This window comes from Anser brachyrhynchus (genome assembly GCF_964034855.1).
Source record: "Anser brachyrhynchus genome assembly, chromosome: 20".
Lineage (NCBI taxonomy): Eukaryota > Metazoa > Chordata > Aves > Anseriformes > Anatidae > Anser > Anser brachyrhynchus.
Window position 1 is genome coordinate 9,817,019 of NC_137713.1, and position 14,002 is coordinate 9,831,020.

Here is a 14,002-nt window from a genome sequence, read left to right on the forward strand (position 1 = left end):
CAGTGCCAGACAAGTGCACACTTGCTGCTATTTGCAGGAGCCGAGGGGCTGTTCCTGCTCTGGAAATGTGTTTGGGACAGGTGACGTGCGGGTGGGCAGGAAGGGAAGGCAGGGAGAAGAGCTGGAGGGTTTGCAAGTGGCATAACCAGGCATGCAGCTTCCCCCTCCCCGCAGTTGCCTTTTCCCTTCACTACTGCAGAGATATTTTCCTCTAGTGCTTCAGCTTCACTTAACTAGCTCTTTGATCAGTGTTTATAGTAATGGAGCTTGGTATAAGCTCTAATATCCCTAAATGCTATAAATATATATCTATAAACACTAAACAAAACATTCCCTATATAATAAGCAGAGACCAGAACTGTGAGTTAAGGCCCCAGACAAGGCAGATGCACAGCAACAATTCTCAAGGACTTTGAAGTTAAAAGCCTTGCTGTGTAAATGTAAGAGCTTTTGTAAGTCAAACTAAAAGTCTCATTAAGGCGAAACTTCCATGATCAGAAACCTGACTGGTTCAGTGAGAGTCCCCGAGGACAGGAGTATTTAGCACACTTTCTAATTAAAAGACGGGAGTTATGGTACAGCAGTTAAAATATGTTTTGTACTTGTCTCGGAAGCAGCCGATCTATTCAGTAGGTTGTGTCTGCAGAGAGGGACTGCGAGGGCTCTGTGCAAACAGGACAGAGGCAAACCAAGCTACAAACAGGCAGAAAGGGGAACCTGGAAGTCTCCTGTGGTTTTCTCTGTGTGCTGGGATGTTGTCAGCGTGGGTAAGCAAGCAGCATTGAGCCAAACCTGCTTTGGGTGCTACAGAAAGTCAGTCTTCTGGACATCTTCTGGATGTACCCTGTGCACAGCAAGGTGTTAGGAAGGGGCTGCCCTGGTGTCTGGAGAAGCCAGCTTTTGTCAAGTGCTGGGGCATCCATCGGGGAAGCCAGCTTTTGTCCATCCGTCACCTTCCAGGGAGCGTGCATTAATCAGAGCCAGGAGGGCATTTCTGAACCAGAAATAGCCAAACACTTAACAAAAGCATTTCTTTAGGGGGGCAGTATGGGGGGAGTGAGGAGGAGAAATAAGTTAAAAACAAAGTGCATTTCAATATTTATTCTGATAATTCAGTTCTCTTAAAAACTGCTTTTATTTCAAATTTCCTGCTGTTTTCAAAAGCTAAGGAAAGGGTAAGAGCTCCAGTTAAAAAAGGATATTTTGCTTAGAGCCAAGAGAAAACACACATCCAAAATGCCATGGATTTTTTTTTAATGGATTTTATAAAATGCTTGTCCAATATTTAAAACAAAATCAAAAACAAAAACACATCATTTCAATTTGATACCAAATGGAAACCTGTCCCCATGTTCCCACGTGCCAGCAAACTGAAACATCATTTACTGTATAGTTCACTGTCAGGACTGGTGTCCTGGTTAAGTTCCTGCTGAGAGCTCGTCTGAATTCAAAAGCAAAACTCCTGCTGAGTTTAGTAGTCTAAATATTCTACTTTTTTAGGTTAGATATTCTACTTTGTGTCACTCTTTGCTGTTTGCTTTGGGCACAGGGGTCTAACTTTCTGCCCTAAGCTATTTTATTCTCTTTTCTTGGCTTCTTAATGCTCTCTGCATCCTGCTGGAGAGCAGCCCGTGCGGCTGGGTGGGGAACCCATAGGTCTATGGAGACTTTTGTCAGCTTAGAAATCTAGCAATCTGGGAGTGAAGCCTGCTTGTCTCACCTCAGTAGTGTGCAAGTGAGATGCATGTACTTGTGTTGTGGTATGCAAACCCGCTGCTCTGAAATGCTGTTCTGCCTTCCTGTCGTATCGCTGGGAAACACCTTGATAACCACCGTGTGTGCACGCAAAGGATCAGAGTTACGAAGGGCCTCCTTAGATCTCTTGAAAAGTAAATCCCCATTAATGCAGCTATATGGAAACAGGGCTGTCAGGAAAGATCTAGCCCAATTTTTGGTTGTGGGATGACTTGAAAAGCCTACCATGTTTCAAGAACACTGTGTTCAGAGCCAAGTCCTGAAGCTCATGCTTCCCCAGGCAGAGGCTCGCTGCCTCCAGCTGCTGCTCAGTCAAACCTTGAGAAATAGGTCAATTGAAACTCATTTAAGTTTGACGGGTGCGTGGCCTTGAGTGCATTGTCAGTGCAACCCAGGATTACAAATATTCACACGTGCTTTGTTTTCCTTATACTAATATAGCACCAGTTTTTGGAAACAGGAGGTTAAAATTTTCATTAACCCTTAAATAACACCACACTCATGTGAAATGTGGTATTTTTAGGAAAAAGTTTTAAGAAAAGTTAGGGGTGGGTAGAGGCAAAATTTTAGTATCTAGGAAACAAATGAGTTCAGGTGGCTTTAGATGAATGGGCTAATTAAAATGGAAAAGCATGTGAGGCCAGCAGGATATAGGAGGGGGAGCTGGGGGGCACCCATTGGGTGAAGGGTGGGTGTCCCAGCAGGTGAGCTGGGTTTGAGCACTGGGTGCTTGTTGCCTTCCCAGCTCAGTGCCCTGGGCTGTCCCTGCAGCCTTGAAGCTCCCCTAGTGCTCTGTATGGAATAATCAGGGCAAGCAGGATTATGCAAAAAATAGGTTTTCATTTTTCTTTAGCACTAGCAGTATTATTTTTAATGAGTAGTTTATTCCTGATTATTAGTGCTCTGTTTTATTAGAGTGCTGCTATTTGTTTAAGGGACTGTCTTGTGATCTGGAAGGGAGGAGAAGTGCATTGCCCTGAATCTGACTTCAGTTTACACTGGTGGGAGTCAAAAAAAATTGACTTTTTCTTCAAGCTTTTGGTGCAATTGGCACAAAGATTGATATTTGAAAACATAGATGCTGCCTACGTGGTATGAAAGGTGTTTCTGAGGTGTATTTCCCTTGAATTTGGCAGAAAGCAGCATTTTTATGCTCTCAGTTTGATTGGGTCTCTTAATGAACAGCTGTTCCTCACTGGCAGCAACCAGTTTCTTGTGGATTATTTCTGAAACAGCACGAGACAGCAGCAATCCTTTCTGTTACCCTTGACTAAAGGCTGCCTGTCAAAATGTTTCTTTAGTCTCTCGTAGCGAGAATTAGGATATTTTTCCCAGCTCATGAGAAGTAGGTGATTTCAAAGGATTTCCCAGCCTGCTTCAGGTTTCTTCCCAAAATTCTGATTTGTAAATTTTGTGAACAAAGAAAAGAAATCTCTTTCAGGTCAGATCAACGGAAACCTTTCTTTCAGGTGAGCCTAAATGCTTTATCTTACCTTTGACATACTTTAAACTGCTTCTTTTTTAGTGTGAAACGAAGACTATATTTTTAAAAGTTATTTCAAAGCAGAAAGTTAAAAGTCTGCAAGTTTCATTCTGAGAACGTGAAACTAAGATGCTTTGACGACACTGAAACTCTTTGGGAAGTAACTGTAAGTGGAATATTTATCAGATGAGACCTTCCTAAGGGTAGTTTGGGTGAATGACAGGACCACAAGCAGCTTTAAATTAAATGTTTTGCATGGTAGAAATGTAAAAGGAGTGCTATTTTGGGAAGCTCCCCTCTGTGAGAGCTGCTGCTGAAATCAGGAGCTTCTGATCCCTGCCATGCGGCAGTTGTTTTGATGTAGGTAACCCTGAATCAAGGTTTGGGACTGATGTCCTGTTTAGTTTCCTGTTGTAAACGGTTGTAGCTTGCCATTTTCTCCTTCTACTCTGGATATTTTTAATCCAGGAAAGAAGGAAGAAAACAGTGTCCACAGGGCTAGATGAAATTTAAATAATAGACACCTTTAGGTAAGAAGGAAGGACAGGAAGGCGAGTGTGAACCAGAATGTTAGCAAAGCTTTCCAGGCATTTCTTGGGGCACATAATGCTAAAAATCTGTTGCTCCCTGCTGAGGAAGATGCTTACATGTTATCTGTTTGCTGCTGCCAGGTGTTTATCAGCTGATATCCCCACCTGGGCAATGTTCCAGGAAGCATCAGTGCTGTTTGGAAGGTCGAGGTGCCCAATACTGGTTATATCTGTTCTTTTTTTATCAATATGAAGCTCCTGAGTGTCTTCAGCAGCCAGAAACATTTTCAGTGCCTCCTCCTCAAGTCTCTCTGCTTCACTTTTCCTACATATGCTCTACATCTGTCTAAGGCAGTTTTCTTTCTGCGAGTATTTTCACAATATAGATGAAAACTCCAGCATAATTAAATAAACCAGTGCTGAAACCCCCCAAAGAACAATTATCTTTTCTGTGAAATACTCCCGGCAGAAATCTTGGAAAACTTGCATGTAATTAGTACATCGAGCCCCGCTGCAGAATTCGGTACAATGCATTAGGGCTTGTAACGCTGACTTCTCTGGGACTCCAATTGACCAGTGGTAGCAAATCTGTGGGCAACATGCAGACTGACTGCTTTTATACACTTACACATGGTTAGTGTAATGATTTTTTTGAAGCTATTTGAAGTTTACGGTACCCCGGTCTCCATTACGCTTGCTAAGCTGTTCTCCCGGTGTGCCCTCACCCTTTGAATGGCTTTTCTCTGGATTCTGTGTTGTCGGGGGAAGGTCTTGGAGGTGAGAGCGCTGGGCCAGAACTTGGCAGAACTGGATTAATGGCACGGCTGGGCTGTAGGCTTCTGTGGATGAATCGCTTTGGCCCACATCTTAGAAGGTGTCCAGGAACCTAAAGTGACAGACAGGATTGTTCCAGGGTACGTGTACGTCCAGCCCTCGTTGATTGGGATTGCATTAGGTGCCTGAAGACATCCCACGTTGTCTGACAAGAGAGGGGCCTGACCCAAGCTATGATGAAGTCAACGGAAAGACAAAAGGAAATTGGTGGCTTTATATGAGGTGCTTATTGAACACGGAGCCATCTTATTTGTAAGCGAGGCTCAGGGGAGGGCTCAAAGCCCTGCTGTAAAGCCTGGCAGCGTTAATGGTGGAGGGTGCTGGGCTGGCAGCTCTTGTACTTCCTAAAGGGAAGGGTTTGCCAAGAGGGGGCACAGCCCTAGAAGTTGTTAATTCTGAAACAGCAGGTTGAGTTGTCTTTTGTTTTTCCAAATATTTCCAGTGCTTCCACAATACAAAAAAATATATATGGACTAGAAAATCCTATAGCTCTGCACCATATCAGTTAATACGCCAGCTACCTGGGGGAAAGAAATAGTTCTGACAGGGAGTTCTCATACTAGATGCGTATTTGGAGTCCTTTTTATCATAAAAGAGGAAGAAGAAGCCATGCTTAATTCACGACTGGAAAGTACCCAAGCGCTAGGATGAGAAGGGAGATGTCTGAAAACTGATGTAAAGCAGAATATTAACACCGGTATGTGGGCACTGCTTTATCTTGAAAGGACCCATAATAAATATTTTCAAAGGTGTAAGATGATGTGCGTCCACTGGGTATTAAAATCTGGAGGGGGACTACTCTGAAGACGAGCTTTGTAAGGAAGATGCTCCTCAGGGACAGTGGTTATAGGTTTGGGATGTGCTTCTTGCCTTTCCTGCGGGTGTGAGCAGAGCCCCAGCAGGGCTGACACAACCCTTCATGGCAGGGTGCCCCCGTCCTCAGTTCCAGCTGCTTGGCACTACAAACTGATGCAGGCTTGTTTCCTGTAACAGATGAAAGTGGTGGAACTGAAATGGGAGTGCAGGAATGGGGAAGGACCACAGGGAAAGCGTCGCCCTGGGGCAGCCACGTCAATCTTTGCCATCATAATTTCTCACGACAGCCTGCAGTGGCACGGCCAAACCACAAGACCTGCTGCTAGTCTCTCCTCCTGGGAGAGCTCTTGGCTTTGGTTTGGGCTGTCATGGAGTTCTGCTGTCCCTTGGAGGATGGAGAGCTGTTCCCATGTTCCTGTGGGAACATCAGAGGGAACGAGGATTTGGCACTGCAGGTTGTCTAAGGTCCTAACCTAGGTGGCTTACAATTGATAGAGCATCCAGCAGGAGCAAAAATGGCAATGGATTCACTGTTGGGGTAGGGGTTAGAAGTCCTTTGCCAGAAAAATTGTGTGATGACCTTTTAAATGGAACTGCCCGATAACACGGTCGCACAATGGAGGAAACAGGCGGGTCTGGGCAGTCAGGTGCAGCTGCAGGGAAGGGAGAGCTGCCAGGAGGGCTCCACCTCTGCCTCCTGCCCTCTAACAGAGTGAGCCCGATGTGAGACCTCCAGCACCCACCAGTGGGCAGTGACTGAGGTCACCGTGCTGGGGTTGCCAGAAGCCAGCTGGATGCCAACCCCTGCTATGCTTCAGGAACAAATCTGTGTGTGGACAAGGCCTTTTGCACCATTTCTGAGCACGAGATCCCCGGCCAGGCCTCTGCAGGAGCAGCTGAATTGTCTCCTGGGCTCTCTTTGGCCCTCCGATGCGTGAACACAGAGTGGCAGTGAGGATCCAGCTCCTCTAACCTGTTAGAGCTGTGGATGAAAATGCACGTTGCTGCCCTTGAAGAAGTGGAATCAGAGGAGTCTGTGATAGGGGAGCGCAGCATGGATAAAAGAAGAATCTGAAGGACTTTGAACATGTGAGAGAATGTGAACAGGGGTGATCCCAGAAGAGAAATTCTTCAGGGAATCAGAAGGAAAATAGATGTTAGGGAGGCAGGAATGAAACTGTTTGAAGTCAGAGGGGGGAAGCTGGATCTTAGTTTTGATCAAGAAAAGGCTGAGAGGAGGCTGAGTAATCTCAAATCAAAGTACGGGGGAAATCAAACCTGAACATTAAACAATCCACAAATCTTTCCCTTGAAGAGATGAGGTCCAAGGACCCAGAAAAGCGAGGTGAGAGGTTTCCTTAGATCCTTGCAGAGGGACAGCCTCCGCCTGGAGAAGGGGCCAAAATTCCCCCTGGTGTGATGGAGAGGGGGAGAGGGAAAGTTGTTGACGTGACCAAGAAAGTCTGCAAGCCTTGCGGGGCCAGCAGATTAGCACCATATCCCCAGTAGAGCAGAAGGGAGATGTGCAGTACATTTTTTTTTCTCCCTTTTATTTCCTAACAGGAATTGTATTTTCTGTCCTTGAAGTGCCCAGTTCTGGCACCATCTACGTGGCTGAACCTTTCTCTCAGATGATGCCCTGGCTTGGGCTGGCTGTAAGCCACAGCTTCGCCGGTGAGCCTCCTGCTCAAGCTGTGTGAGTGCACGCGTGTGAGCTGCCCTGCCAAACTGATGGGCCGGAGCTTCAGAATTAACAATGTTGACTCAGGCCTGAAGACTTTAAAAGAATTTCTATCAACAGATTTTAAAGATCTTAAAATATACAGCTCGAGTAGCCTTAGGTTTCTCAGGCAGCTGCCAAATCAAACTGAATAATAAAATAAAACTGAATAATAAAGTGATCACACAGTGTAAGATCAAGACGGGGCCGAGTCAGAAGCACCTCCAGTAATTACTGGATTGGGAGCAGCCTCCTGACAAGCCTTGAGTTTCTGCTGACATGCAAACCGAAAACAGCAACAAAACTTCCCCAAATGAAAACAGCTCTTCCCTCCTGGCTCCCCGTTTACTCTTTTTGCTCTGTGCTGTTGGCATGAGCTGGGTAGCAAAGGTGCTAGGTGGGGCAGGGAGCCCAGGAAGAGGAGATTCTGCTTTGGAGAGGTGGTGGCAGGGAGGAAAAGGAATGTGGGTGACCAGGGCCAGGATGTCAAAGGAGCATCCTGAAGAGGATGATGATGATAGAGGTGTGAACCTGGCACCAACCAGCATTGATCCGTGCTGTTTCTCTGCTGCCCACACCTGGGAGGTCTGTCTCCTGTTGTCCTCTCCCTGGAGCTGCCACCACGAGTCTTAGCCACCAGCATCACCCACGGCAGGACGGGTCGCTGCCTGTGCCCACGCTGCCCCAAGTGTTCCCCACCCGCTTTGCACGGAGCCACAGCAGCTTCCAGCCTTCCTCCTCCTTTTATTGCTGGTTCTGTTGAAAAGCCAGCTAAAATCAATATTAAAAGCCTGGTGAGGGGTTTTACTAAAAAGATGAAATTGCCTTGAAATGCTCGTTCTTTATGATTTGTATTGCGGTAATGCTACAAAGCCCTAAAAGGCCCATATAGGAAACTAGACTTTGCTTTAAAGCTACATATGTTTTGTTTGGGGACCTGGAGGTTTTTGATGAAAAGATTTCATTTTTTGATAAAAACATTCTGGGAAAAATGGAGCTATTGAGAAAGAAGAACCAATTTTTATTCCTTTTTGGTGACATTTTTCATGAGATAAAATGTAATTCCTGAAAATCTCCAACTCTGGTCCTTTTTCATTCTTTCTCTCTCGGCTCCTGGCATCTATTTCCCATTGTCCTTTCAGAGTGCCAAGGCAAATATATCTTTCTATTTTGGTATTGTCAAGAGGTAAGGCTGTAGGGAAAGGTAATATCTTTTCTTAGAGCAACTGATAGAACTGGAAAAAAATGGACTTATTTTTGGGTATAGAAGCCCTGTCTGCCTCTTTTGTTTATAAATTATCCTTCTGTTCTCCTGGAGACCTTCCTGTCTCTACACTGAACTCTTTTAACTCTAGCATATATACTCAAAAAGGGTGCTCATCATTTATCTTTACTGCTCCTGCAATCTTCTCGTCACCTCTGCTTGCTTTCCTCCTTCAGCTACTTATTCTTCTCCACTTCGCAATCTTCTCAAGTGGCATCTGTAGCTTATATTTTATTACTTGTGTACGCGTCTTTCTAATCCTCCATTATTTGGGGAATATCCTTTGTTATCTGTGTTAGTCTTCTCTATGCCCTGGGGATGTTTATCGCTAATTGGTTCACATAAATGGGAAGGTAAACATTCATTTCTCTTAGAATACACATTTTACTTGCAGCGGTACAACATGTAGAGCTGTTATTCTTTCCTTCTTTCCTTTGTGGTGTAATGCACAGCTGGTCGGAGCTGCAACGCAATAAAGCACACCTCTGGCAAGGTCTGCAGTGCGCTGAGCAGTGGGTGTAGGATGAGCATTGCTGCCTTTGAAACCCGTTGACCTCGCTGGGAGATGTGACTGCCTGCAGAAGTCAGGGTTATGCACAACTCTGCGGGGAAACGCCCCCTGTAAGCCCTCAGTTTAACAGGAAGAGGGAGACTGTAGAGGGAAGAGGGAGGCAGTAGGTTCTGCTCACCATTTTTGTTGGCAGCCTGGATAGTGGAATAGGTAGTAACTATGCTGCTTAAATTTACAGATAGCACCAAGCTAGGAGCGACTGCAAATCTATTGGACAACAGTGCGAGAATTGAAATCAGTTCAACAAATTGCAGGAATGGTTTGGAAGAAACAAACAAAAGAGTTACAGGCAAGTGCAAAGCATGAAACTTGGGCTGGAATAATCAACGTACAGAAGAGGACAGGGCAGTGGTTCTGCAGAAAGGGAGCCGATGAGGAGAGAAAAGTAAAGTCTGGACCAGAAGTTCAGCATGTCTCAGTGTCATGCTGGGGGAATAAAAGGCATAGAGAGGTAGGGCATCATGTAACAGGATCCTTTTACAGAAAAGTGATCGAGGCTGTGTCTTGGAGAGGCTTTTTGTGGGTGAGCAGTGCTCAGGGTGAGGATGCTGAGGAAGAAGGTCTGCTCAGGCTGAGGCATGTGGAGATGATGGAGCTGTGGGGCAGGAGCTTGAGGCAGCGGCTCCCCAACATCCTTGAGCCCGTTGCCTTGTGGACATGCTTCTCACCCAGAGCTCTGTCGGGTCACTGCCCGGAGGCAGGGGCAGCTCACCCTGCCCAAAGTGTTGCTCTCAGATGTGTCAGTTTGTCTTGGTAATGCACGAGCTGCCTGTAGGCAGGCCAGGGAAGGGGGCTTAATTTTTTTCACTTCACTAGACATATTCTTGTGGTGAGAGGAGGATAGGAGTTTAACTATGCTGTTGGCCTTGAGGCTTTAGGTATCAAGGAGAGATTATTTCAGAGATCAAACTGAATGCTGATTCGAGGGAGTAGCTCATCCCTTTGGAGTGCTCCAGAAGGAAAAGGGAACATTGTCAGTTCAATCTACTGTGGAATTTATAGTATTAATGATCTGAAGAACACTTTAGGGATTTCTGTCAGATGTCTATTTTAATTTAAACTCTTGGGTGTTTAACTACCCAAAATATTGAGTTCTAGTCATTATAAAAACTAATAACTGGCTTATTTTGCTGCTAATTCAGAAACTGAGGTTAATTATCTATAGTGAAAGGATGTGGTACTAATCTAAAGTCTACCTGAATAAGACACTGTGGTTAATTGATTCCCCATGAAATGACAAAAGATTCCTTCAGAGTAAAGAGATGTTTAATATTCAGGGATTTCTCAAAGGTACTAAATTTTGCTTCTCATGAAAGGTTTTTTTTGTTTGGCTTTATCAGCTGTACCTTACCCTTTTATTATTCTTATTGTTGCTTTACTTTTATGAAAAATACCATAGGGTGATTATACGTTTTCCAGGTGGAAGCCCGTCTACTGTGTCCCTTTGATTTGCAATAAACCTTGTCTACAAGATGTTACCCCACTGAAGGTGGTGGGAATTGCTGGATATCCAGTCCACAGATGTGGGGTTGCACCAAGAATTTGGCACCTCTGTTTGGTCCAAACAGATGGGCGCTCCAGCAGAGCTGCGTGCTTGCGGGCGAGCATGGTCAGGGTTTGGCCCTGCTAACTGTTCCAAAATCACAGGCACATTAGCCTCAGAGCTGAAATTCTTCTTTGTGCTCTGCCCTGTATTCTCTCTGCTCTGCCATTCCCTTTCTTCAGGGCTCTGAATCTGCCCACTATCCCACTAGTTTATTTAATAAAAATTACTTTCTGAGCCAACTGCAAGCAGCTAAAAAAAATTAATTTAAACTTCCCCTAAAGTGTATTTGTCACTGTCCACTGCTGTAATTCATTACGTTGTATCCTAGCATACCCTGAACATGGCAGTGTCAGAACTCTGATGATGTAGTGCAGTCTCCATGTATAATATATCATGAGAACAGTTTCAACTTGGGTGATATATTAAGCCAGCCTGGAAGGATTTTGAAAATAGACCTAAATTTCTAGAATTTTTTCGTGTAGCTTTGAGTGGTTGAAGGCTTCACCCAAAGCGTTTTTACTGAATATCTAAATCACTTCTCCCTTGCCAGGCACGTGTTGGAGTTAGGGATGTCAATTAACCTAGTGGGGCTTTGTGGCTGGCTGACCGAAGCCTACGTGTGCATCACGTCTACTTACCGAGCTCATTTTGCAGTACTGCCTTGACCTGGTTATGTTTAAAAAAGCAAATATTAAATATGTTTGCAGTCTAAACCGAGCAACGTGCAGTTCAGCTGGGCTTGCAAGTGACAGGAATACGTGTGGGTGTGATGAACACGACTGTCTTCCGCTGCATGGGATCGAGCCCTCCCAGCAGAATGCTGTGCGGGGCAGAAAGCACCAGGCTTTCCTGATGAAAAGAAACAACTTGTGAAGGATGGGCTGGGTGGTGTGGCTGGATGCAACTGGACGCCAAGAGGGCAGGAAAGGGAGAAAGAGCCGAGAACAAAAGCTGGAAAATGTAAACCGAGAGTAAATAAATAAGAGGGCAAAAACAGCAGGAAGAGGAAGGAAGAAGTGGGAAAGAAAATGGGAACAGCTATTAGGCTTTGCTTACAGGCAAATAGCTTGTTATCAGGGCAGGTCAGGACTTTCTTTTGGAATTGTTTTTCAGTGCAAATAAAAATAAATTTAGAAAAATAATACAAACACGAGCAGAGATTTTCTACCTCCACTCCCTCCCACTTCATCAAAATGTAACTTCTCCCCTCCCTCTTCCCACGTTTTCTGTTCTTTTTGATAAAACCTGCATATTCCAACCAGATCTTTTAAGAGACTTGGGGTCTGACTGAGCTTGTAGGGTGTTATAAGATGAGCATGAAATGGACTTCGCACTGTTGTGCTCTGCCCCATCAGTAGGGCACAGAAGCAATTCCTGCCCTTTTTGAAGTAACTACCTTCAGCTGTCAGGGCTGTGGCAGAGAAAAAAAATATCTGCATGTATGCAGGAGCTTTTTAAATGTTATCTAACAGTAGTAACCATTTAGCCCAACTCAATGTTCAAACTTAATTACCAGGAAAATGCTATACATTATGAAGATTTAAATCATTTAACAAGCCTTGTGCGAGTCCTAATGCTTTTTTATTACTGCCTTTTTCATATCCTTTTTATTTGATAGGACAAAAGCAATACTTAGCATAGATTTCCAGGGTAGGGATCGCCTCATGCTTTGCAGAAGGCACGGCACGCTGAAAAGTAGGAGAAAAAAGAAGTTTGCTCTGATCATTAACTCTGGGACAGGAATGACGGAGAGCCCCTTTGCAGCCAGGCTGTTTCCATACAAATTTTGGCAGGGTCCAGAGTAAGGAGGGTGCACCCAAGGAATCAGCCCTAGTGTGGTAACTCCTGATGTGTCAAGTTAGCAGCTCGTGGTGGTTTACTTTTTGGCAATGTGACGGTTTACATTTTGGCATCGTGGTGCATCCACACCTGAAGAAGAGGCTGTAAGGGGAAAGAAAGAAGAAATACTTTAGGCTGAAAGAGCAAACGGGACAAAGAGGTAAATGCCAGCCTAGTGCTTCTTCACCCCTCGTCTAAACTGCTCCCCTTAACTACGGCCATGGCTTGATGAAAAAGGAAATCCAGCGTTAGGACCTAAAATACTCAGTCCCATAGTGGCAACACACTGCTGTGGCAAAAAATGTGCTCATGCGAAACCTGTGAGGAGCTGGAGGACCAGGCAGGGCCCTGTTCACTGCAGCTTCCCCTCACACTGCACGGATTCTCTGTGTTAAGCATGGAGCAAAGGTATAATATATGTGTCTCCCTGAGCAGTAAAGTCCTACTTCCACCTTCTGCTGAAAGCCCAATTTAGTCCGTAAGCTTTTCTGTATGGCCAACCTTTGGACAGTAAGCTGGGATGTGAGCCTACTGAATTTATGGATTTGGTGCTGAGGGGTCCTTTTTGTCTTTTGCCCTTTTAACTAGATATTATCTAAGGACTTGCTCTTTGATCTTTAATGTCTTTTTGGAAGCAGTTTTTATTTATTAATTCTTGAGATCCCTAATATTTTCAATATCTGGAAGAATACTCAGTCCTTCTCTGACTTCTGTGTGAGATGAACATTTCTGATGCCTCCTGTGGCAGGCGGTTCGATGCCTTGCGTGTCCTGTAAAAATGATTTTCTCAGATCAGTGGGAAATGTTAGATTCTCGTTCCAGTCCATGAGTCCTCCGCAGGTGGTTGTTACGATGCCGCTGCTTAAATTGGCCCCAGTGCAGCACCCAGTGCAGGTCAGCAAACTCGTGGTTCGAGGATCGCTGTAACAGAACAAAGACAAGGCAGAACTGCATTAACAATGAATTCATTAAGCATTTGCATTTTCATGGAAATCTGATGCTATTTCATCTAATCAAAGATTGTACTTTTTTCCCCAAAGTCTTATGTCTCAATCTATAACTGACACACTGTGAAATATCTGAAATCCACTTGAAACCCCGTGGGATCCTCGCTGAATTCCACAGCCTCGTAGCATATGCAATTACACTAAGATACGCAGAAATTTCTGTCTCTTCTCACAAGCTTTTCTCCTAGATCTGTAGAAAGCATATTTGCACCAAGTGGAGAATTTTAATTCTCACCCAAAAGAGTCTTTGTTCATTTTTGCCAATAACCTTTACGATTGTCTGCAGTTTCACAGACTATGCATACATCCAATACTGTGACTTAACTGTTTCCAGATTTTCTACTTAACTCTTAAAAAAAATATATTGTGTAAAATTTCTTACCGTGGCTTCTAGCTTTTGTAGTTAGCAGAAGTCTCCAGAATCTGACCTGTGAAATACATCTCCGAGATGCTCCGAATGCTGGAATTATCTCCATTGAACTCTGCATCTAGTATCGTTTCTAAAACTCAACATCTGCATCTGCATTTGCAGACAGACCTGGCACTGAGCTTGCTCTTGCTTACCCTATTGTTCCTCATTTGTTCTCTGCATCACCTTCGCTTATTGGCATATGGGCTGCTAATTACAGGGCTGCTC

General features: G+C 44.6%; 1 protein-coding gene and 1 long non-coding RNA gene across 2 annotated transcripts in view; both read left to right on the top strand.

Annotated features, from left to right (window-relative positions):
- LOC308180671 (uncharacterized protein) overlaps positions 1 to 14,002 on the top strand; it is a 463,846-nt gene that overhangs the window by 366,181 nt on the left and 83,663 nt on the right. The window contains exon 4 of the mRNA XM_080562720.1: positions 9,152 to 9,262. Coding sequence (XP_080418846.1) covers positions 9,152 to 9,262 — 111 coding nt within the window. The remainder of the gene's footprint in view (positions 1 to 9,151; positions 9,263 to 14,002) is intronic.
- On the top strand, positions 1,420 to 8,001 carry LOC308180674. The gene is made up of 2 exons (XR_013941115.1): positions 1,420 to 3,224; positions 3,910 to 8,001. It is a non-coding gene; the product is annotated as an uncharacterized lncRNA (long non-coding RNA).